This window comes from Amyelois transitella, chromosome Z, assembly GCF_032362555.1.
Source record: "Amyelois transitella isolate CPQ chromosome Z, ilAmyTran1.1, whole genome shotgun sequence".
NCBI lineage: Eukaryota > Metazoa > Arthropoda > Insecta > Lepidoptera > Pyralidae > Amyelois > Amyelois transitella.
In genome coordinates, this window is record NC_083535.1 from 10,516,159 (window position 1) to 10,543,569 (window position 27,411).

General features: G+C 36.7%; 2 protein-coding genes across 2 annotated transcripts in view; one reads left to right on the forward strand and one right to left on the reverse strand.

Moving 5' to 3' along the window:
• Positions 1-3,187: 3,187 nt before the first annotated feature.
• The window catches only part of LOC106133800 (transcriptional repressor scratch 2-like), a 46,985-nt gene continuing 22,761 nt past the window's right edge, over positions 3,188-27,411 (reverse strand). Inside the window, exon 2 of the mRNA XM_060953806.1 lies at positions 3,188-4,260. Within this exon, the coding sequence (XP_060809789.1) occupies positions 3,188-4,260 (1,073 nt within the window). The remainder of the gene's footprint in view (positions 4,261-27,411) is intronic.
• LOC106133904 (sodium/potassium-transporting ATPase subunit alpha-like) lies at positions 6,376-9,423 on the forward strand. Its single transcript, XM_013333761.1, has one exon. It carries the CDS (start codon positions 6,376-6,378, stop codon positions 9,421-9,423), a length of 3,048 nt encoding a protein of 1,015 aa, XP_013189215.1.

Consider the following 27,411-nt stretch of genomic DNA (forward strand, 5'->3'; position numbering starts at 1 on the left):
TGGTTTCGTTAATCGTTAGCTAATATTTATACTTAATTATCTATCTGTATAATAACCACTACAATAACGTTAGTATAAATATTTGAATAAAATATCTCCTTTGATTTTATATTAATTTAAAAGCTGTTAATTTTGAATTTACTAAGAAAGACAAATGATGGACAGTTTGATAAATAGAAACACGAAATTATTATAAGTCAAAGTGAAATACCAGAAGAAGAAGATTATTAGACAAAACTACTTGTAAAGATAAAATGTAATAAAGCAAATGATAGTAAGGATAAAAAGATGGTCATCAGAAACGATAACGATATTCTCTATCGTTTCAATATTTTCACCGCCAAACGATTGTAACTCATATTTTCACTCGACATATCTACTTATAAAATGAGGGTGTGTACCTATAGTTAAACTAAATCATTGTGCAAACTTTTCATGTTAATATGAATTATGACGTAGATATGATAGTCTAATATCGCTAATTTATAAAACTAAATGACAAATAAAATGTTTTCTAATTAAAACAATTTCCATTTTAAATATTAAACAGGTATATACTAAATTTACAACGTATCGTTTGACGGTGGACCGATACTTTTCATACTTAATTATAAATGCACACGTTTCATACGTATTAAATAATTAAATCTAAATGTTCGATGTTAATTTCGTTTATAAATTGTAATATAGTACTCCAAAGCACCAAAACATCTAAAATTCTACCAAAATCTTATTAAATAAATATATACTAAGTAAATTCTACAATTTTATTGCTTATGTATTACATAATATTGCTTATAACGCGCGACCTTTGTCCAATGAAGCATATTTTGTCCGAGTGAAAGGAGCTATTTATAATAATATCTACGTAGGTAAAATGTGGCACTACATCTACTAGAAGGAATATTTGGATTAGGGAATATAATCACTAGGACTGGTGAGTGCCTCTTGAGGCTTTTCGGTTTAATGTAATATGAAACGTAGGCTAATGTCACTAAGTCAAAATTCCGGAATCCCAACAATATCTGAATCTTTCTAAATCAATTGTGTTGTCACATCCGATGTGAGTGCATAGCGTATTTTTATGTGGGACACAATTATAATTTTATTTGGATTATTATATTTTATATAAAATATTATTAAAAATATTACTAAATATAATTTATTTTTGTAATTGATTAAAATTTAACGCATTAACGTAATTACCTACAGTTGTAGGTTGCAAACCAGTTAAAAGAGGTGTCAAGATTAAATTTTACAAACTTTTATGCACTTACATAATTCAACAATCACGCATAATAAGTAGAAATTGACATTGCAATAATGTGAAACAGGTTTAATATATGGAATATTAAATATAGCGCATTTATATTTGTATCCCACAATGAACAGCGTTATGTAGAACGATAGCACTAACATCGGAAATTTTAGTATGGAAATTATACCGTCTCGGTCATAAAACGGATCAAAATCTAAACAATGTTTACATGTCTAAAAAATATTGCACTTTCAAACAAGTTGACACATAATTTACCCATCTCGAATGAGAACTTCAATAAATACAGGAACTATGTCTTTTTAAAAGATATTATTTAATTGACAGGGCTCAAATTAAACCACCACGACGAATTGACTTGCGAGGCACTAACTAATAAATAGAGGATACGGACGGCTACTTGCCAGAATAACTTGACCTTTTTGGACATTTTATGTTTATATTTCTGGCAAGCAGTAACGCCCGGGACAACTACCAAGCTACTCGCTACGGGGTAAGTCTGCTGTGTCTATCGACAGCGGTGCGCGACTTTTCAGTGCCTACATTATTATTGCTTTTCGAATACCCAACTCTCCGAGCACCTCGTGCTCATCTTGTAAACTAACTTAAACTACCTTACTCTAAGTTACTTTAGAATCACTTTAACACGCGTTAATATAGCCAAATGGTGTTTCCGTATTTGCCGATTTTTTTGTTTTTTTTTTTTAGTATTTAATAATAAACTTTTCACTAGTTAACGCGTGTTAATAGCGCGTGTCTAGCTTGCTACCTATTTTATTGCCAGTAATGTTTGACTTGTCACGAGTACAAACGATCAACTAAAGGCATGCTCGCTGTAAGATGTGCGACTTTGCCCCTTCGACGTCGCATTTGGGCTCCCGCCGACTGCCTTCATATTATTTTGTAAGATCGAGACTGATTATATGTATGATAAGTTAATAACTTAGTTTTAAAAACATTAATAAATGTAGTCAAAAATTTTATATTTTCTTTTCACCCATATGAGTATCGCTAAATGTGTGTCGATTTTTTTAAAGTACCTAAACATAATCGATTTCCAATTTTTTATCAAAGAATGTTAAATCTCAAAGATAATCTTGAGAAGGCGAGACGGCGGGTGTGGGCGGCGCGCGCTCGCCGCTTTGTAGTGGTGAGTGATATTGTCGCGATTATTATAAAGCCACAGTTCGCAAACTATGGCCGACAGTCGTTATTAATGCGTTTATCACTGCGACCGATTTCCTACGAATGGTTTCTACATAATGGTATTGCGCGTAAAAAGAATTATGATTGTAAAAACGGCACGATGCCGATTCGGCGAGCGTTATCTGGTCTGTTATAAAGTAATGTTCGTATCACCCATCCCTACCGCTAAGGCACTGTCGCGTTGCGGCGCGGCGCGGCGCGGCGGCGTGTGGGAGCTTCGGACGGAAAGTTTTGGCAAGTTGCTCACCGAGACGGCCCCTCCACACGCTTGCTCGGCGCTCGGCTTTTTCATCTCGACGCTAAACTTACGTTAATACTCTCTAACCTACTTTGCGGTTGTAAAAATCACCTACAAAAGATATTAGTTTCATTCATATTTCAATACTTCTATGTATATAAGGGTATATTTTATCGACGAGTATATACATAATTAAAAGTTAACGTTATCGGGACGTCTGTCGCTATCTATGACCGCGGTGGCGGCCCTACGGGGTCGTACGTGATTCGTTGTTTGCGAAACGTTGCTCGATTTCGAAGCGGTACGGCCGATCAGCCTCACGACTGCGGCGGCCGCTACCGATCCTAGTTTCTTTGTAAATTTATAATATTACGCTAACAAGCTAAATTCATATTAATACTTTACGTTTAATAATAAACCTAACGGTGTTGGTTACGGTCCCTAGTTGCGTGGGGCTCGGTCAGCGGCTAGCCGGAGGCCGAGGCGGGCGCTTCGGGCGACGGGGAGTCCTCGTCGCGGGCGCACGCCGACTCTTGGTGCTTGTTGAGGTAGCTCTTGAGGGCGAATGTCTTGTGGCAGCGCCCGCACTCGAAGTTCTTATCAGAAGAGTGCGTCTGCATGTGAGCACGTAGGTTGGAGCGGTCCGCGAACGCTTTCCCGCAGTGGGCGCACCCATAGGGTTTCTCGCCAGTGTGGGAGCGAAGGTGGCCCTGCAGCAGCCACGGTCTTGAGAATAACTTTCCGCACACCCCGCACACATGCGATAACTGATGCGTCAGCACGTGCATGGCGAGCGCGGGCATGGACACGTACGCCTTGCCGCACTCGCCGCACCGCTTGGCCGCCACCGAGTCAAGGCTGCGGTGCGTCTGTTTGTGCCGCGACAGATTAGACGATGTGGCATATCTTTTGCCGCATTCGTTGCACGTGTATTTTGATTTTGGTTCTGGTTGCTGTGCACTTTCAACAGGGGCGCTAGCGAAATTGCGCCGCTTAGATCGTCCATCGCTCACGAAGAACGCGTCGTAGGTATAGGCGACGGTCTCGCGCGGCCGCTCGGTGGTCTGCTCCTGCGCAGGCGGTTCTGGTGGTGGCGGCGGCGGCTCGGGAGGTGACGGTTCCACGCGTGGCGGGGCCGGGGTGGTGAGGTAGACCGCGTGCTGGCTGAGGTCGAGAATCGCATGTGCCGCATTTAGATCTTCTTCTGCCCGGTTCAAGTGAGCCGCGCGATCGCCTAGGCAGTATGGTCGATATATATCCTTTTTCTTCGGCGGCAACGAGAGAAGGGCGCCGGTGCTGGTGTAGCACATGGATATTGACTTGCCGCTCGCCGGTGGCGGTGGAGGGGAGACAGGCGAAGACTGGAGTTGCACATGGAGAAAGGGCTGTTCTGTGGAGTCGGAGGCGGAGGAGAGTTGCAGAAGAGCATAAGAGAGAGGCTGAGAGGGCTGCGGGGCGGGCTGGGAGGCGCCGGCGGCCGGACTCAGCTCGCTGGGGAGCTGAGCCGTGAACTGCGTGGAAGGCTGCTCCTCGGTGTAACCTGCAACAAAAAATGTATACTTATAAATGAGATGCTGACTCGCGCGCTTACGGAGAGAGAAAACATTGTGAGTTAATGCGCTTTTAAGTGAACGAATATGTTCAATGTAAATATAAATATATATCAATATAAATTAAAAAAGGTATAGTATTCTGATTTATATAATAAGGATAGAAAGAAATTAACTAATCGCAATATGTACAAATATATTGCCATATCTATCTCTCAAGAACTGAAATCGCATTGCGCTGCACAGTATAAAAAATCTTTTTAAACGTCGCGCGAAATAAAATACAGAACGCAGAAACAGGTTCATTTCATAAATGGCTTAAAGACAAAGGCATAATAGAGCTTAAAGTAGTAAGCGTAGGTAGACGTGACATCAATAGGGCTGCGAGGGAGGAAGCCAGCAAGTTATTCCCGGCCGTTAATAAATTGGGGCAACCTGTAGCTACAACCTGTGGCGCCCTGCGAACGACAATAATTATGGCTCAGTAGATTCGAAACGGGCGACTTTCTCCAACACAGCGGTGGAAATATTTAATGAGATTCCACTTTTTTGTGACCATAACTCGCTTTGTTTCCCTCGTTAGTCAGCAGAACTATTATTCCTTGTGGAAAACCTTAGCCACAGCAGTCTGCTCTGTATTACAGAGTGGCGTTGGATAGCGTCATCGTGTGAAGAGTTTAATAAATTGCCATTTATGCATTTTGCAAAAATAATTTGAACATAGGTGTTGGAACACGTTCGAATTCCATTGTGACCCAACTGATGAATGACTCCTTTTTGTAAGTATTTAAACAAATAAACCCTTCATGGTATTGGCATCTGTTAGCTGCTGCTGCATTCAAAATCATGGAAAAATTTTGCACATTTTTCGACTGATTGTATAAAGAATTCTACATGCTCTACCTACCGGTTAAGATTGAGAACTGATCTCAGTCGCTTGTAATTTACCTCGGGCTCCTCTTTAAGTGGATTGCAACTGAAAAAGGGTATGTTGAGATGGTTCGGTCATGTGGAGAGGATGAATGAAAACAGGTTGACTAAGCAGATATACATGGAGAGTGTGGAGGGAAAGGTCGGGGTGGGAAGACCTAGACGAACATGTCTTGATCAAATTAAGGACGTCCTGGTAAGGGGTCAGGTCAAAAGTACCCGAAACCGCCGAGCTTGCATGAAGAGAGTTATGAATGTGGATGTAGCAAAGGAAGTATGCAGGGATCGTGGCAAGTGGAAAGAGGTAGTCTCTGCCTACCCCTCCGGGAAAGAGGCGTGATTTTATGTATGTATGTATGCAACTGAAAAACACGTTATAAAAATACGCCTGAATAATTATGAAATGAACTGTTAGAAATTCATCTTGGCTACCTACTTCGTATCTTTATTCTCAGCTGCGTTATTTATACATTGATGAAAATCAAGATTTATCAATCAGACTCTTGATGTAATATTTCTTCAGGTACCTATATTTCCTACATCGACGTATTACTTTGTTTATTATTCGGAACATTTTAAAATCTGTAGCTCTCACTAGACTGGCTGTCAAACTGTTAGGTCAAATGTCCAGCATTATTTTTTAAGTGTATTGTAGTTTCTGTTGAAACACAAAAGCTCAAACATCCATCCCGTATTATTTATTTGGAAGAAACAAAAAAAATATGTAATTCACGAACCCACAGATTTAAAAACTTTAATATTACTCTATATTTCTAAGTCTGTGAGAAACCATAGATGTGAAATCTCCGCATTTTCTCATGAAACCCTGTAAAATAAGTAAAACAATTTAACCCAGAGAAGAAGGGAGTGGCGCGCAAAAAGTCTGCTTTATTGCTAAAACCACTGGAACACCTATTATTTTCTGAATTTCAATAGGTATTTTGGCCTCGAATATTTGATGGATTTGGACGTTTTGCTCACTTTGGTTTCTGTTTCTGAGTATATTTTCTTAAAACAAGAATGTGGGAATGACGTAGAAAAGAGTTTTTATTTCAAGTTTAAACCACACCACAATTGACGTTGACGTATTATTCTATAATATTTGCTGAATGTCGTTAATAGACAGAATAAAAAATATATATATATTTAAGTAATCCGAGGTCTAGTTTAAAAAAATGCCGCACTCAACGCGACGTCGTTCAAGTATTTCTCTTGTGGGAGGCCGACGGCAAAGCTTCGCCCCTGCCGCCGACATCACCTCCGAGCTTAATCTCCTCAAAGAAGAAACCCATACCGGCGATCACTTCCTGACACCCGCCCAACTGGAGATCGTATATCGGACTAATGTCGAGGCTGGGCTCACTGAGAGCGTTGCTAAGCAGCTCTTAGAGATTCATGGACCCAACGCGCTCGTTGAACTAGGAGGCAATAGTTACTGGAAAATTTTTCAACATAATCTCTTCGGATGGTTTCAATGTGTGCTCTGGGTAGGGGCCATAATCAATTTCATAGCATACATCTTCTTGACTTTTTACGGTTCATCAGACGGAGGGCATTCTGAGGTGGAGTATCTTTACCTCGGCTGCGTAATTTCAGCTACTGTCTTAGGAACCGGTCTATTTGGTTTCTATCAAGAAGCAAAAAATATGCAAGTAATGAGTGGTTTCCAAAATATGGTACCACCAAATGCAGTTGTTGTTCGCGAGGGACATAAAAAAATAATACCCAATGTTGATATCGTATTGGGAGATATTGTAGAAATGTCAGGAGGAGAAGTGGTTCCAGCTGACGTGCGTATTTTAACATGCACTAATTTTAAAACGGATATGTCATCTTTAACCGGAGAATCCGAACCGATCTCGCATAGGCCTGAATGTACTCATGCTAATCCTTTGGAGTCAAAAAATATGGCATACTTTGGCTGTCCTATAATAGAAGGATCTGCAAAAGGTATAGTTGTAGCGGTTGGTGAAATGACCCAAATTGGAAAAATAGCTGGTTTAGTGACAGGTCTCAAAAAAGAGGAAACCCCCATTGCGAAAGAAATTACACACTTTGTGAAATTAATTTGCGGTGTCGCTTTTGTACTTGGCTTTATCTTCTTTTTGATGGTATATTTTATTCAGAAGAATTGGTTCTCTGCTTTGCAATACATGCTGGGTATAATATTAGCAAACGTGCCGGAAGGTTTGATTGTGACACTAACTGTGTGCATGACTCTATCTGCTAACCAGCTAAAGAAAAAGAACTGTCTCGCTAAATCTTTACAAGCAGTAGAAACCTTGGGTTCCACTTCCTGCATATGCTCTGACAAAACTGGTACCTTAACGGAGAATCAGATGAAAGTATCACATTTGTTTTGTAACTTTCATGTTTATGATAAATTTGATCATACTCATGTATCCGATCACACTTATTCTTATCTTTGCTTAGCAGCTTCTTTGAACCTTAGAGCTACATTTGCGCATGATACTATAAATTTACCTGTTGAGAAGAGAAAAATAATGGGTGATGCATCTGAATCTGCAATATTACGTTACATGGAGATCAATAGATCAGCTACTCAGATTCAACAAGATAATCCTAAAGTAGCTGAAATACCTTTTAGCTCGGCATATAAATATCAAGTAACAATTCATCTGCTACAGGCTACTCAAAGTCATTATTTGATTATGAAAGGAGCCCCAGAGATAGTTTTGGAATATTGTACAAAAGTGCATACAGATGAAGGAGAACAGACAATAACGCCGCAATTAAAAAAAGAATTAAAAGCTAATTTCATGAAGTTAGCTAATATGGGCGAACGTGTCATTGGATATTGCGATTTACAGTTGCCTTTGGAATCTTATCCCGTCGGTTATAAATTTGACACACAGCAGCGGAATTTTATGCTCGAAGATTTGGTTTTTGTTGGAGCTATATCTATGATAGATTCACCGAGAGAAGGAATCGATCGTGCCATCGCACTTTGCAGGCAAGCTGGTATCAAAGTTGTTATGGTTACCGGCGATCACCCCTTGACAGCTCTTGCTATATCTCGCCAGTGCGGAACTATCACATCGCCGACCGCTTATGATTATGCATTTGAACATCACATCGAAGTAACTGACATACCTCCTCATATAAGAAATATGTTCACTGCCATTGTAGTAACAGGTGACGATTTGAGAAAAATGAGCGAGGTTGATTTGATGGCTGTTCAAACTAAATACTCGGAAATTACATTCGCTAGGACTAGTCCTCAACAGAAATTGTTTATAGTGGAATGTTATCAAGCTTTACAACATGTCGTTGCAGTTACAGGGGATGGTGTAAACGATTCTCCAGCTTTAAAGAAAGCCGATATTGGTATAGCTATGGGTATAAACGGAACCGAAGTATCAAAACAAACTGCTGACATGATTCTACTTGATGACAATTTTGCCTCCATTGTTTTAGGAATTCAAGAAGGAAGGCGGATTTTTGATAATTTAAAGAAAACAATTGCATATACACTTACTTCCAATACACCTGAAATGTTACCGTTTGTTGTTTACGCTTGCGTGGGATTACCTTTACCAATAACTTTAATGCTAATTTTAGTGATTAATGTTGGAACAGATTTGCTACCAGCGATGAGCCTCGCATATGAAGACTCTGAGATGGATATAATGTCAGTGCCTCCTCGAAATCCTTCAGATCGCCTTGTAAACAGAGTGCTTTTGTTTATGGCTTATTTTCAAGTTGGTCTGATACAATTCTTCGGTAGTATGTTTGCTTATTTTATAGTTATGGCTGAAGATGGATTTTTCCCAAGCGACCTATTCTTCATTCGTAAATCGTGGGAGAATAAAACTGAGACTATTTCCGACACCCTGGGTCGGCCTTGGTTTTACGAGGAGAGGAAAAAATTGGAGAAAAAAGCACAGACTGCGTATTTCGTTGCCATTTGTTGGACCCAAATTTCGGACGTAATAATTTGTAAAACTCGAAGAGTTTCACTTTTAAAGAAGGGTATGAAGAACCACATTTTGAATATAAGTATCATTATAGATTTGATAGCAGCTGTTCTTGTGACCTATGTCCCTCTTTGTAACGAAGTGTTTGGCACGGAGGTGTTAGAGTGGCATAACTTCTTTCTAGCCTTACCTTTCATGTTTCTAATGATCATGGGAGATGAACTGCGACGATATTTAATAAGGAATAATATTTCGAAGTGGATCGAAAAAGAAACTTACTATTAGAATAATTTTAAGATTTTATGTTACGTTTTGTCGTATACTGTTACTTACTTGGTTAATTATATTGTCTTACTCTGAGTAATTGGTTTTTTACTTATTACAATATGCTGGTATCTACTTATTTCTGTTAGTATCGTCCAGTCAATTTTATTGATATAAATTGACTATAAAAATCCTCAAAGATCAGAAAGTTGAACTCCCATAATGTGGAAATTCCAAAATGTAGAATTTCACAGAAAGTAGAGTTAGAGATGATTTAATTTTCTAATCCTGTAAATATTCATTTGCTGTTGTTATAGGTAAAGGAAACATTAATTATGGTATCAATTATACACGCCTCATTTCCAGAGGAGAATACAGTGACAAAATCTTTCCACTTCTTCCATCATATCATTCAAACAAAACATAACATACAAACTATTAAAATATGCCTTCCATCCCTCAAACACACATTGTTCTTTGCTTTTGCTCTATATTAAACATTGTGATCCGCATTTCTAATTTTTCAAATTATATATATTGTTTATAGCCTTTATTTAGCTTACTAAATAAAGGCTATAAACAATATATCTTAATATTCCAATGATAAGATTATTCAAGCCAATAACCTAAACAGCTTTTTGTTTACATTCACGTTTTCCTAACTGCTTCTATTATAGACGTAAATAGAGAAAGACTTCACCTTATAATGTTTCGGTATTGATTCGAAATACTCAGAACTAGCCTATCATCAGCTTGTTAAATCGATTGTATCAATAATTCTGCAGTCATGATTGACTAGCTTTTACCAAACGATCGACTGATTTTTGATTAACTACTTATGTATGTAAATGTCCTTTATTTCTTTCCAGCTTTTTCGCAACTGAAATAAAAATAGCTAATCAATTTATTTTGTCAGCCTTGGCTGATCTGTGTGACTGTGATTTTATATTAAAGTTAAACTAATGGAAAAAACCCTTAGTTTATTAGGATGAAAAATCCCAGTTGTTCTACTAGTAAGACTACTCGGTAGGACTATGTATTGGTATAATTATAAATTTCTCTCCGTTATTGCCTTCTGAATATGTTTCGGTTGAGTCTAAGAGCCCGTTTAAATACTTATCGTGATTTGAAGATGTTACATAGAGAGACCAGAATCAAGATAGTCTGGTAACGATAAAAATTAACAGGCAGTAAAATCTATTATAGTGTGGATAATTGTTGTGTCCATAGGTTACTCGAAAACACGCGGGTGGAGCCGCGGGCAACAGCTAGTCAATAATATGTTGGTTAACTTCATGTATAAATTAAACGAATTCCGTCAATCACACATCAATTGGATTTATAAAGTATGGATGCGACCCGTGGCCTTGCCTACACTGAAATGATTCCCGATGTTCAAACAAGAATTATTGATAAGCTGACAGCACGCGAACTGATTACAAAGGATAGAAAGGAAATTCATGAATGAGAATGAAAACCGTATCCAACATTACGAAAATGAGTATCTAGCTAAAGACCCGCTAGGAAAAAAATATAGAAAATTTAAGAAAAAAGAATTCTTTAGTTGTTATACAAATTTTATTATGCACTTGCGCGTGCGTGTTTGACGGCCTATTTCGCGAAGTATAGAGTCAAAAAAGTCCAAGTCAAATAAATTGTTATCTATACATGTATTAAAAGATAAATAAGTTCGAGACTACTGATAGGGGTCTCGAATAGTCTCTTACTTTTTGGAGCTAGCTCCATCTGTATACTATATATTTGTCTACATTTAATTATATTGCACACTGTTCACGTTATCCTATTAACAAAGGTCACGGCATCAGACGAAACTCCTAGATCATTAGCGGGAATACCCGAATTCGCCAGGAAACGTAGCTCTGCAACAACTATTGTAACTTCAGCAGACAAACTGTCAAAGTTTGTACGTGCGAGGCGACATGTTTTCACAGACACTTTTCCTCGTGTTCCCTAATTTATTGGCACAGATGTTGCCTCCCCTACCCCTCTACACCCCTGAAATATCGCACAATTTGTCGTACGTGGTACTTAGTGTTTGTGCATTTTTTTCGTACTTAAACGACCGATAGATCTTCACCCCCATATAAAGAAGGTAAGCGTAGGTTTATGTTTTGCAAAGACTATGATCCCTGAGTATATACGTATGTACATAAAATGGATTTTGTGAATTAACTGATACCCCTATGTGATATTTAGAAAATTTAGATGATTTTTGTTTGAAACTCATTATATGTATGTTCCATCATAATATATAAAACTAGAGGCCGCCCGCGACTTCGTCCGCATGGAAACCCTATCAATCCCGCGGGAACTCTGGGATAAAAAGATACAAACTTTCGCCTTTATAATAGTAGTAGGATTATATAAACGAAATATACGCATAGTCAAATTTTGGCAATGTTTTCCTATAACTTGGCAGAAGTTTTAATTTATCTTCGGATCGTTTGGCAGCGGTCCGTTGTATTATATCTGTGACGACCTCATAACTACTCGGAAAGCTTCAATCTTGGTGAATTTTAGTTCAGAAAATATTAATCCTTATGAGAAAATTGGAGTATACTTTCACATTATATTCCGTAAAAATCCTGACAAATTTTAAATCACAATGTGCAACATTAGTATTTGGGGGCTACACGATCTATTAGTATTCGGCTCTCAAAACTTACATACTAAAACTAGATTTCCATTAAGTACGCCTACTAATGCGCAAGGTATCCTAACTTCAAAATAAAATCCTTTACACCTAGTCTTAAAGTATTTACCCCAGAATATTTTTAGCAGGAATGATGGCAAGTGGAAAGACGAAGTATCTGCCTATCCCGGAAAGAAGTAATATTTTATATAGATACATACATATAGTCACGTATATCCCTTGTGAGATAGATGGAGCCAACAATCTCGAAAAGACTGAAAGGCCACGTTCAGCTGTATGGCTTCATGATGGAATTGAGATTCAAAGAGTGAGGTTGCTAGACCATCGCCTATAAGAGGACTCCCAAGTTCATAGATATCAAAATATAATCTTATTTCTTTGCCATTACACGTTCGACCATAAAGACCATGTGGTCTAGGTATGTACCTAGAGTGCATAAACGAATAAACTTCAAATATATAAGGAACATAGGTAACGTTTGTAGGTCGCGAGATTCTCCCTCGGGAGGAATCGAACCCGCGATCTGTGCCATCATGAAACATGTAGGTCGTATAGCAAGCTGTACATATAGTTTTGATTAGGAGAAAAAGTGGAGCAAGTGAAAGAGTTTGTATATCTAGGATCAAAGTTTACATCAGATGGCAAGTATGATAGTGATATTGAAAGGAGAGTGAACGCGGGGAACATGGTGAATGGAGCTTTGCATGCCTTTATGAGCAGTCAGAAACTATCCAAAAAGGCTCGACTGGCTGTGCACAGGGGCGTGTTGGTCCCGACATTAATGTTTGGGAGTGAAAGTTGGGTATGGCAAAAGAAGCATGAAAGCAGAATAAATGCAGTGGAAATGAGAGCGTTAAGGAGTATGATGGGTGTGAAATTGAGTGACAGGATAAGGAACAGCGTGATAAGGGAATGTTGTGATGTGAAAGAAGATGTAGTTACAGGAATAGAAAAGGGTATGTTAAGATGGTTCGGTCATGTGGAGAGGATGAATGAAAGCAGGTTGACTAAGCAGATATACAAGGAGAGTGTGGAGGGAAAGGTCGGAGTGGGAAGACCTAGACGAACGTATCTTGATCAAATTAAGGACGTCCTGGTAAAGGGTCAGGTCAAAAGTACCCGAAACCGCCGAGCTTGTATGAAGAGAGTTATGAATGTGGACGAAGCGAAAGAAGTATGCAGAGATCGTGGCAAGTGGAAAGAGGTAGTCTCTGCCTACCCCTCCGGGAAAGAGGCGTGATTTTATGTATGTATGTATAGTTTTGATTAAGGCGTATCTACATACAAAAGACCGACGAAATCAGAATTTTCAGATTTTTATGTTTGTGTAAATCGGTCAAGAGTTCTGAAGCCGAACTTGCATGAAGAGATATATATGTACATACATACATATAATCACGTCTATATCCCTTGCGGGGTAGGCAGAGCCTACAGTCTTGTAAAGAGTGATAGGCCACGTTCAGCTATTTGGCTTTAAGATAAGATTGAGATTCAAATAGTGACAGGTTGCTAGCCCATCGCCTAAAAGAAGAATCCCAAGTTTATAAGCCTACCCCTTAGTCGCCTTTTACGACATCCATGGGAAAGATAAGTGTGGTCCTATTCTTTTTTGTATTGGTGCCGGGAACCACACAGCATTATACAGAGATATATAAATGTGGATGAAGCGAAAGAAGTATGCAGATATCGTGGTAAGTGGAAAAATGCACCCTGCCTACTCCTCCGGGAAAGCGGTGACTTTATGTATGTATCAATGTTAATCTGTATGTACCTGTGAATGAAAGGAGTTAAGAATTCAGAATAATTTTAAATAATTCCGAAATGTGCACTGCTGTTTGGTCCATCCTTGAGCCAACCTGCCATTGCACTAGTTGTGAGCCTGAATCTTGATTGTCGAGCAGCATCGTAATGACCCGACGTACAAAATAGCGGTTAAAATACTATAGTTACTAAATAACTATAGTAATTTAATATAGGATAGGGATAGGCTTAAAACTTGGGATTCTTTTTTAGGCGATGGGCCAGCAACCTGTCACTATTTGAACCTCAATTATATCATTAAGCCAAATAGCTGAACGTGGCCATTCAGTCTTTTCAAGTCTGTTGGCTCTGTCTACCCCGCAAGGGAAATAGACGTGACCATATGTATGTATGTATTTAGTATTTTAATAGCAAGATGTTTATGTGATATTGTCATTTTACAAAGTAGGTATATAGATGGTAATATTCTGTGTAATATTGCTATGTTGTTTTAGGCTTGAAAACTTCAGATTCTTCTGATTATGCGATGCGCTAGTAAGCTGCTTTTAATCTAGACGAATCAGTCAGATAAGTTAACCGGACAACTGAACTGTACGACGGACAAAAAGTGGTCTGACTTCCATGACCCTATTAATAAGGAAATCTAGTTCAACTTGGGACTATGGTCATTGTACTACATCGACTTAAATCAAATGAACTAGTTCATTTGGATGATTATTTACTCTAAGAGCATGTAAAGGAAATTAAACGTTCGAAAAAAAAACATCCGTTTTTTAGTCTTATTTCATAGATCATTCACTATACAATACAATATATCTGTTAAGATGTTTCAAAGAGATTCAGGAAACTCTTGAAAACATGAGTCCTGTTTGGACAGTTATGTACCAACTGTCTCCAACTTTGCATTGAATAGTCGTAGCACAACTACGAGGTGCTACGAAGTGCTACGAGCGTTCTACGAATTGTTACATGCCTATTCAATTATATGATTCATTTTGAACATTCCACTGTAAATGACTGATTATTTTTAACGATTAGAATTTTGGATGATACAAAATTTTCATCGAGGCTTCTGAATTACTTTTGTTTAAGTTTGGCTCTTCTAAGATTTCTCTAAAAATATCTTTAATTTATTTAGATATGTCGTCAGTTTATTTGACTTAGATCTTAAACGTGTATGCAGGTAAGATGAAAAATTATTAGCTTACTCACATAAAGGAAGATATACATAATACTTATTAAAAACGGGCTTCTTAGTTCCAAAAGTTTAATAAACTTTCTACTTACCTTTTCGTGACTGTTGGCTCTGTCTACCCTTTAAGAAGACGTGATCCTATGTCGGTACGCAACTAAAAGCTATAAGATATACGTGGTCTTCGAGTTCGTGACTTTTGGTTCTAACCCGTAAGGCGTGATATGTGTGTCGTCGTCATACACATCACACCTTGCGAGTAACATTAGACAAACGGCAGTCAAAATGAAATAATCGATTTAACCGTATTGTACCGGATGTCGTAAAAGGCGACTAAGGAATAGGCTTATAAACTTGAGATTCTTTTTTGGGCGATGGGCTAGCAACCTGTCACTATTTGAATCTCAATTCTATCATTAACCCAAATAGCTGAACGTGGCCATTCAGTCTTTTCAAGACTGTTGGCTCTGTCTACCCCACAAGGGATATAGACGTGACCATATGTATGTATGTATTTAACCGTATTCAGTCTGGTTTCCGTGCAATGTAGTTTTCCGTGGGAACGCACCAGGTAAGCGCATCTGCTCCGGGAATTCGGAACACGGGCCGAACGCAATGTGCATTTCAAATTAAAATAAAGTGACTCAGCGCTTCCCAAACGAGATGGTGCTTGTTCCATTCAAAATTCAGTTATTATTTACTAGACGAACGTATCTTGATCAAATTAAGGACGTCCTGGTAAAGGGTCAAGTCAAAAGTACCCGAAACCGCCGATGAAGCGAAGGAAGTATGCAGAGATCGTGGCAAGTGGAAAGAGGTAGTCTCTGCCTACCCGTCCGGCAAAGAGGCGTGATTTTATGTATGTATGTATTTACTAGCTTCGCCTGCGTTGAACAAAACAGATCCCGTGCCAATTCCCGTGGAAATCTTTAATATATTTTTCCACTATAAGACTTTTCATTTAAAATTTTGGTATCGATATGTGTATTTTACTAGTATAAAATTTGTTAACTATATATCCAGTTTTTCCCAACCCCGTGGTCAGAAGGGCAGTTGATGTACCCAAGACTAACACTAGAAGGAAGTATAAAGCTATGATATTTTACTGTAAAAATAACTTTAAACAAATTCAAATAATTTCTTAGGGAGCGCAGGTAAATTCTATATCTATGATTCGTTTGGTTATTGACATACCATTGAAAAAAAAGTACCAGATGCAAATGTGAGAATAGTATTAAAAATAAAAAGATTCATAAAATTTTAAGCTTTTTCTCAATTTCTTCAAGTCATCCATCTTGATGTTATAAGTTACACCTCTGGAGTAAGTATCCGTTAAAATAAATAAATACATCGACAAAAAAATCAGTTAAACTTTGTTTTAAAGTCTCAAAAACAGAGATGGCTCTTGTGTTGGAAAATATCGGTTATTATTTTAAATAAAATACTTCAGGTTTTTTTGTTTTTAAATTTCAGGTATTTGGTATCAATTGGCTGCGACGACCTCTAATCGTAAATTGAGGCATGTTTGCTAGCTTTATATAACTTTATGTAAACCTTCAAAAGGGTTTTGTTATATTTTTCGAGTAACATAGTCGTGGAATTCTATCGGCATTGTGCCCCACCTAATGATTTGGCACCGTTCCCAACGATACAAACAAGACATTTACAGAAAAAGAGCTACGTCCGTGTTTATTTCAATATTTTGGTGAAATTCTCTACCTTTATTTATGTATTTTTATGAAAGTGGATGCAGCGAATGAAGTATGCAAGGATGGTAGCAAGCGAGATGAGTCTTCTTTTGTTTGAAAGTCGAGTAACGTCAAGACCCGATGATGTATATATATATTTTATATACTTTTTAGAGTTACCTTTCTAACCAAAACTTGATTATTTTTTAACGGAACACGATTATATAGACTTTAAAAATATACTCGTGTACACTCGTTATTTTGTGTCTCAGTTCTCATTCTTCTATACAGGGCACACAGTAACCTCATTCCAATATTGAATTTAACTTTTGAGAATAATATTAAACCAAAGTACTGTCCTGGTTTTGTATGTATGGAAATAATATCACTAAAGCAAATGTATTTATTACATGCCATATATAAAAATATTAAAGCGCACAAGAAATCAATTAAAAAAAGAACACCCCATAACGCCAGTTAAAATAAGTAAATTAATACGTCAAAAATTAGGTATAAATCTACAACTTCAATAGGCAAGAGCCAATTGCCAATTTGCCTTCAAAAAGCCAATACACAATTGTGTTTTGATTAAACGAAAGCAATCGTATAACCGCTAAAGGATGAAGAGTCATCGTTTACAACTAAACGTCGGATCCAATTACGATACCTCAAAAACTTTGGAAATCGCATGCTGATCTCGTGCGAGCGTCAACAAGTACCACGGCGGCCCCTACCCGGGGGGGCCGACGACCCCCTAGGGGGCTTAGGGTGAGATTCAACTGGTGCAATGCGGCGTTCCCCTCCGCTCATCCCACAGTCGCCTTGTTTTTCCTATTGTGCCGCTAGACAGTTGGCGCTAAACTCTGATTTCGTTACGTTTATTTTGTAAAAGTCTTAAATGAAGGCCCGCCATTATTTCGTTTGCTTTTTACCTCACTTTATTGTGATTGCCCGGTTAATTGGCATGATGGGTGGAATTTTAATTTACTAAAAAGGTTTTTTTATATGTAACGTTTCCCTAGAAGTCGTCGTAATCTTACTTCGGGTTTTCTTAAGTTATTATGTAACGAAGTTACGAATTACTTATTATTGCATAAAATCAACAATTATATGAGCGAAAATGAAATCCTGATAAAAATATAATTTCAATATTATTTAAAAACTTCTAAGATGTCATTTTTATCACTGATGATAAATTTTAGACTTAATTCCTTAAATTAAGTCTAAAATTGATCATAGATTTTAGTGTACTTATGTAGTACTTATCAATCCACACAACCCTTATAAATAACACCCTCTTTATAGCTTTCTGAGCATAAATTTCTTACAACGGCGATTAAAATTATGACGCGTTCAGTATCACTAGTTATGGCCGTAATTTTTCCCCATAAAATATGAGATTATATCCTCTAGATATTTAGCCATTATTTTATTATTTATACTCGTATTATATAAATAAATATTATACGGGAGTTATACCATACAGTTTGAGTTAGCCGCAAAGTAAGTTTACCTTGTCTTATGAGCTGTATATTACTATAAATAGGTATGTATGACAAATAATATTTTACTTATATTGGTAACACAAACCAATCAGAAAAATGATCTCTGCATACTTCCTTCGCTTCATCCACATTCATAACTCTGTTATTCAAATATCAGGGATGTTCGTCAGAATATCAAAATTGACAGGGTGTTCGTCAATAGAGTATGATGTAACTGAACAAATAATTAATGACGTCAATGGAAAAAGAATTGAAAGTTCTTAATAATTAATGAATGAGGAAGGGACGAGGGCCGGTTTAATGAGATAATTTCCATCTTTTTTCTTAGAAAAGGTTGTTTCGAACCTTTTAATTTAGTAAAAATAAAAATGAATGGCGCCGTATGGTTCCCGGCACCAATAGAAAAAAGAATAGGACCACTCCATCTCTCTCCCATGAATGTCATAAAAGACGACTAAGGGGTAGGTTCATAAACTTGGGATTTTTCTTTTAAGGCGATGGGCTAGCAACCTGTCACTATTTGAATCTCAATTCTATCTTAAAGCCAAATAGCTGAAAGTGGCGTGTCAGTCTTTTCAAAACTGTTGGCTCTGTCTATATATATATATATATATATATATATATATATATATATATATATGTTATATAAAAATGAATACTTACTTCTAAGATGTTAATATAAAGAAGTCACTTAAAGATAGACTTATCCAACGAGTGACATACTCTCTCTTTAAGTCATGAATAGTATTGTCGTAAAAACCGCATGAAATAACGTTTGCAAATTTTGAGTAGTTTATCGCCAGCGAGCAGGCGCGGTGGAATACTTTTTACAATATGCAAATTAAAACAAGTGCAAAAAATGACATAAAGTTGAGCATTAAACTGAACGGCTTATACGTTAAAAGAGAAGCGAGCGGATATTATAATATTACAGTAACTGGATGGAGCGAAAGAAGAGTGCAGGGACCGGGCAAGTGAAATGTTATATTCTCTGCCTACCCCTCGGGAAACTAGGCGTAATTTTATGTATGTATGTACATTAAGATGGAACCTACTATATATTGTCTAATTAAAATAAATATATTTCAACGCTCTTCGAATAAATTGCAGATGCATGTCACGGCCATTATATTATATGTCCTTTCTTATGAAAGTGTTTGGTTTAAGCCATGCATTTAGTGCCAAAACTCAAAAGAAATAGAACCATGAACATACGTGGTATATGGTGCCATATGGTGCCGTGAGGTTCCCGGCACTAATACAAAAAAGAATAGGACCACTCCATCTCTTTCCCATGGATGTCGTAAAAGGCGGCTAAGGGATAAGCTTACACACTTGGGATTCTTTTTTAGGCGATGGGCTAGCAACGTGTCCCTTTTTGAATTTCATTAAGCCAAATAGCTGAACGTGGCCATACAGTCTTTTCAAGACTGTTGGCTCTGTCTACCCTGCAAGGGATATAGACGTGACCATATGTACGTATTTATGTATGAACATACGTGTGTAATTTTTCCGCAAATATACTAGAAAACTTCAGAGTAAGAATTCACTAGCTTTTCTTTAGCTACATATCACGGTAGCTCTATACAGTTGACCCACATTCGGCGTTCGAACAACAAAATATAAAACTTGGTGTTACACCCTCGAGCCAACTGCGGCCGCAACTTGAATCGGAACCAGTTTATCTTCTGAGTTTTGTTTTATTGTGCTGTAACAATGAATTAAAACTAAATTGTTTTCAATTTAGAAACTGTACAATTTACGACAATTGCATTGCTTTGAATTTAGAAGATACACTGTTTATTGAGGTTAATTAATTGTTTAAGAATCCGCAGTATTTTAAAAGTACCAGATTGTTTGAAATATATGTGGTTGAAAAAGTTTATTAGAGAGTCTATGTATTAGAATTTAATGTTTTAAATTTACAAGCAAAACATAGTTAAATATTTCTAAATTAAATTTGTTAATTTTATTATAGTTAATTAACATTATTATTTCTTTGCTCATATATAGATTTAACATAACCTACATAGAAGATAAAAAAGACCAGCACTTCCCAAAATAATAGTATATTATTTATTTTAACTTAAAAGAATTCACCAAAATTCCTTTAAATCTTTATCGTCAATTGTTAAAATATGTATCCGAAACCAGAGAGAAATGCTACAATAACCTAATTGGCTCAGAACAGTCCAGCCTTAATCCAGTCAGCTCTGCACATAATATAAACTGAGCGGGCCGCCACAGCCGCTGTCAACTTGGCGCATTATGGCGCATAGCGATGGCCCCCCAAATGGCTATTGTGACCCACTGCTGTACCCGAGACTGCATTATTGAATTACCGGGTAAGCTATTGTCAAATCCAATTCTGACCATAATCCTTGCCTGCTTTCAGTATATTATTATTAGGTTAAACCCCGCGATCCGCTCTCGTGGGAACTCGATGTAATGTATTTTCAGAGTTGTTTCATGCAATCCGGCACGCTTCAGAGCAATGAAGGCAATGTTTCATATAGTTTAATGTTGCGAATTGTGGTCGTCTTTATCATCAAGGTTTGTCTTGATTGCGTTGTCCCTACTTTAGTGAGGCGCCCGAAGAACGCTTATGATTAAGATCCTGGATAAAATAAAGGTTTTTACACGAACCAGCTTAAGTCTAAACTCCGCAAAATTTGCAGGGGAATCTAACCCATATTGGATCATGGTTACACATTGGTGTGAAAGAGAAAAAAAAAACAGCCGCTCACCCTCACTTTTCCCTTAAATCCTTTTATCTGCGCGTATACTTATGTATATAAAAAAGAAGCGCAACATGAGTGATTGTTGGAACATCACGCTTAATAATACGCGGATGGAGTCTTGATCGAAAGTATATTTTTCGCAATATTCTCAGGAGAGGAGCCCGGCGCAATAACTATTTTAAAATAAAGGTAGAAGGTACCGTACAAAATGTCTTCTTCATCTTTTCACGTGAAAAGATGAAGAAGACATTTTGTACGGTACTCTACCTTTATTTTAAAATAGTTATTGCGCCGAGTATGGGACAGATTACACAGATAAAGTTAGCCTCCAAGCCTATAATTACACAATTACAGCAAGGAAAAAATATGTATATAACAAGATTTTAGACTAAGGAGAAACTATTTACAAATGAATTTCTAAAGCCAGAAAGATGTTAATAACACTGGTCAACACTGGTTTTGCCACACGAACTTTGATAGCTAATTTTGTTTTATCAGTCTACCCTCATTATTAAATCACAGCTGTGATATGTCTATTAGCCTCATATTTGTTGTGATACGGTAATACTCATAACTAGTACTACGGCAGTAAATTAACAAAAACGCTTACAAGTAAATCCTTATAAAAATATTTGTTGTTGAATTTGAACCCTTTTTTGTGATTTATTAACCCTGTGAATATGTCGAGAAAGTGTAATAATGATCCTAACTCTTTTTGTTATGTCTGCGGAGAACTAACATTCAAAAAACAACGACGAAATTTTACGAATCTTGTGTTGGAGTGTTATCAACAATGTTTTGGTTTTTCTGTCGCCCATCAAGACAAATCCTGGGCCCCTCATGTCTGTTGCATAACGTGTGTGAAAAATTTAACTGACTGGAAGAAAGGTGCACGACCTATGCCGTTTGCTGTACCCATGATATGGACTGAACAGCGAGATCACGTTTCAGATTGCTATTTTTGTCTCACAGACATAAAAGGTATAAATTACAAGAAAAAAACCACAGTTATTTACCCTAACTTATCTTCGGCTATAAGACCAGTCTCTCATTGTAAAAAATTGCCAGAACTAATACCAGTTGCAACTACTTCTGTTGAGAACAATTCACAACCGTCCACTTCAAGTGAATGTGTTGACGGGGATGATGACTTTGAGTTAAAAGGAATTGTAAACGAGCCACATTTGATAACTCAAGGAGACCTAAATGATTTGGTTCGGGATTTAAATTTGTCAAAAAAGCAGTCAGAACTATTAGGATCACGTCTAAAAGAATGGAATTTGCTACATCATAATACAAAAGTTAGCTATTTTCGAAACCGTGATCAACACTTCAGAACGTATTTTTCTCAGGATGGAGATTTGGTGTTTTGCAATAACGTAAATGAGATTATGAAAATGTTGGACATAAATTTTGATCTCTCTCAGTGGCGTTTATTCATTGATTCTTCGAAAGCAAGTCTAAAAGCAGTGTTATTGCATAATGGAAATAAGTTTCCGTCTGTACCTCTGGCCCATGCTGCAAATATGAAAGAAACTTATGAAAATATGAAACTTTTACTTGAAAAAATAAATTACAGTACATATTCCTTCAAAATCTGCGGTGATCTTAAAGTTGTTGCACTATTACTTGGACTTCAGCTGGGTTATACAAAGTTTTGCTGCTTTTTATGTGAATGGGATAGCCGAGACAGAACTAATCACTATATAAAAAAAACATGGCCTACGCGTGCATCGTTAATTCCTGGGCAAAAAAACGTAAAGTATTTACCCCTTGTACAGCCAAATAATGTGCTTCTACCACCATTGCATATCAAATTAGGATTAATAAAAAATTTTGTGAAGGCAATGGATCGCAATGGGAGTGGATTTTTGTATCTAAAAGAAAAATTCCCTAAAATAAGTGATGCAAAGATAAAAGAGGGTATTTTTGTTGGCCCTCAAATTAGGGAGTTAATAAAAGATTCAAGATTTGAAGAAAAATTAAGCGATTTAGAAACATCTGCATGGAAGGCTTTTAAAAATGTTGTTGCAAATTTTTTGGGTAACCACAAGAGTGACAGCTACAGAGAGTTGGTTAGCGAGCTATTATTGTCATATCAAGCATTGGGTTGCAACATGTCACTTAAGATCCATTTCTTAGACTCGCACCTGGATTTTTTTCCTGACAATTTAGGGGCTGTCAGCGACGAGCACGGTGAGAGGTTCCATCAGGACATTTCTAATATGGAAAAGCGGTACCAGGGCAAATGGAGCCCAAATATGTTAGCAGATTACTGCTGGACAATTAAAAGGGACCAACCAGAAGCTAAATATTCAAGAAAATCTTAGATTATTAAGTCATTTATAAAAAAAAATAACTTTTGATTTACGAGATCTGTGTTTTTCCTTAATATTTTAAATTACTCAATAGAATAAAATCCTTGTCTAGCAAATTTTTTTAAATGTTTATTTTTTCTTACAATCACCAATTAAAGTAAAAATTATCAAAAAAGTCCGTGTGGCACGACAAAGTTAAAATTTTGTTGACCAGTGTAATTCAACATATACATATGTAGTTCTATGACAAATGGTAAACAATTTTATTTTTATAAAAATGATACTTAGTGAAATGTTCCCGCTGTGAGAGGAACACAGGCACCGTATCGCGTCTGATTTACGTGCACGATAACGACGTACCTCACGTAGTTATGTCACCTTTGCACATAATTCCGCTTTACTCGACTGAAAAGACGCTGCTTTACGTAGTTGCTTCATCACAATTTTTTAATATTAAAGCACACCTCTTTCTCATAGGTAGGCAGAGACTAGTATTCTTTTTTCTTTTTAGATATGAAATAAATATAACTTTGATGAAGATATCATTATGAACGCCACAACATTCATACATTGTGGAGTTCATATCTGCATCTTCTGCACAAAATGTGCTTTTACAATCGAACTTTGAAATCCTCTTGTTATGATAAGGTATCGAGCAAAAAATCGTAATAATATATATACGATATGTATCATAATATTAACTTTAACATAAGCTTAGGATAAATTAATTGTTTTAATTTTATATGCATTATTTTATAATCTACATAGTCCTACATTATACCCATCTTTACGATATCAAGTGTACCATAACACGTACGGAATGGACTATACCTAACACAATATACTGTGTCACATTTGCACATTATTCTACCGGTTAGTCAAGTGCCAAGACGGTGCATAACGTTGTTAGTTACCTTAGTGTCGGGCACTTATATAATTACTTGTACAGCGCTCAATACTCGTAGCAATTACCAGATACTTATTGAGTTATAAGGCTTTTCTATATAATAATATATCTATGGAACTTAATAATTTCGTTTTTTTTTTATTTTTGTTAATTACTTTGATATTTATTTTATGGTAGTTGAAATGTTGTTGTATGGTAGTTTTTGTTAATTACTTTGATATTTATTTTATGGTAGTTGAAATAATTATGTTTTAATTAGATTTAAATCACCACAGACAACTGCTAATAAAACAAAGAATATTTTATTATTAAATATTTTTAAAATCTTTATTTACTTTCAATAAAGTTACCATAAAGATAAAAATCGTGTATATTTCCTGTTTTCATTTGAATTTCGAGATACCAACCCTTAGTTACCCAAACCTATGTTGGTACATAGAAAACTTTAACTTCTCACATACATTTATCAAGCCTTCATTCCATAAACAGAGGTAGAAATTCTTCATAAGACCGAAAGGCCACAACTAACTCGTTTAATAAGAGACTATGCACATGAAGAATTTCAAAAGCATCGAGACGACCGCCCGATCACGCGCGGCTTTTGACAACCACAAGAATTGAAACATTTTTGTGTTGGTTCAAACAATTCAAAGCGAAAGGAACGCGTTCTCGCGCGAAACTCGTTCAAAGCTAGTCTAGCTTTACCCGCGTTCAAAGCTCTTGCATTTTCGCCGAGTCTTATCATATTACTACTTTCGAGACGTCAGAGGTTTGTGCATACAGTGCATTCGAACAAAGGCGTTTGTTTCGATACAAATGCTCGCTTGTAGAAATCTCGGAATGCGTAAAATGGTTTATTCACCGTTTGAATTTTGTTTGTGTATTTTTGATAGTCTGGTAGCAAAGATAAAAACGTGTGCCAGTTTCTTTTGCCCGCACAGTATGTGTCAATGAAAAGATTTTTATTGTAGACTAGCTGTCCCGGCAAACGTTGTTTTGCCATATAAATAATTTTAAGTAATTTCTAGTTAAAAAAAATTTAAGGGTGGGTACAACCCTTATCACTAAGGGGTATGAAAAATAGACGTTGGCCGATTCTCAGACCTACTCAAGAACTAACATTGTGACACGAGAATTTTATATATTAGATTTAGTTTGTAATCAATAATTTAATAATTATTTAATGCATTTATTTTGTGCGGTAGCGTATATCATGAACAGTGGACTCATATAAATCTATACCACATTCACATCGTTTAGGTGGTTTATCTTTCTATGTAGCCCACTGTACAAGTATGTTGCTAAAATGTGTGAGAAGTAGGATATAAATAAATTTCTCACTATTCAACTTTCCTTAACAACGTATTGCGAGAAGAGTTTAAGTTTGTCTTAACTAAAGTACATCTCAATAGAGAGTTGAAGTAAGAAGTTTTGGGAAAGAAGTAATAAAATTAAGTTTACACGCCTCTCTCCCAAGAGTAGGCAGAGACTGCATCTTTCTGCTTACCACAATTTCTCATACTTTTGTCACTTCATCTACATCAGTCTTTCTATTAGTCTTTAGTTCGTTAGTAACAAAATGAAAATAGTATGAATACTATCCTGTGTAACATGTGTGTGGAAATGAGATAGTATTCCTACTCTCTCACTTCCACACACGCACACATTCTCGCATGCACCCGCCAGGGTGTACGAGATTGACTGAAATAACACGGGTTGATTAGAATTTATCCCGAAATTCCCGGGTTCGAACCCCGGGCAGTTACTGGTACAAAGTTAATTATTTAGGTACCTACATGCGGCACGCCCGACAGAGCCTTTTAGCTTACTCCTTTTTCCTTTTGTTGTTTGTTCCTTTAGTCGCCTCTTACGATATTCACGGATAATGACGCTGATGTCGTAGTTGATACGTCAAACTTTGTTAGAAAACTGTAATAGCTGTTTGTGAGAATTAACGGAATATGAACGCAACATACATATACAACGCATATACATAACCTTATATTTTTTAATCATCTTACTGTACAGACGGGTATACCTGCCACTCAAATATGACCCTCTTACTATCGGTTACTTAATGAACTTTAATTTAAATGATGCGTAAAGGTGCCCATCCACCGATACAAAATTAGTTTTTGAAACAGCCTATTATATTAACAATTCTTATTAGTGGCCTATAAGTCTTTACAAGACTGTTGGCTCTGTCTACCCCGCAAGGGATATAGACGTGATTATATGTATGTATCTATTAACAATTCATATAAATAATGTTATCTATAAAGTATTTTATTTCTAAGAAAAAATTTCTTTTTCTAAGTAATTCGCGAAAAATTCTAAACTACTTAACTCAAAAAATAAATGTAACTTACATTAAAAATTAGAATCAATTTCCAACTTTCCTAATAATGAATGTGTGTGGAATATATATAAATCTGTCAGAAATGATCAAAGTGCCTATGCCTGTTACGCTTAGCTATACTATGTTCCCTGTTAATTGACGCATCGCTCGCATACGTACTATAGAGGTATATCAATGGAGTTTCGCCCTAATACGCACCCTTAGCCAGCGAGGCGAGGGAGGTACTGCAAACAACCCCCGGTGCTTTTGTTAGACCTTCCATTCATTTGATACGCATCGCGAATACTGGCAGGGGTCTACTGAATCACCACGATATTTGGCTTATTTTGATTGTGGCTAGAGTTACCCTTTAATTAACGAATGGCGGTATGCTGTATATTTGTTCATATATCCTCAATGTTAGTCCGCTCAAATTCATATGCAACTTTATTGTTTAGAATAAGTGTATCGTGTTATATAATAAAAAAAAATTCTTAAGCTATGTAGTCCCCGTGATAAATAGCATTTTTGGCTATTTTAAGACATCTGACTTTTTATTATTGAAATGATCATATTTATAACTAGACAATGTAGATTTTTATGAGTGCAGTCAGCATGCCCAGATACATCGTATGAACAGTCCGAAAATAAGACAAAAAAGACTCGAGATGAATAAACTAAGAATAAAATTGCATATTGCATTGAATCCGCGTAAGAAAGTACCGTAACCGCGCGTTAGTACGTCTACTTAAAAAAAAAAAACAAAATAACAAGAATACAAGACGGAACACTTTTCGAAGTTCAAAAATACTTTAAAATATTTAAAAGTTTGAATGCTGCCGGTCGAAAGCTTTCCACGAAGCTTCAAGTTCGGACACTGAAAAC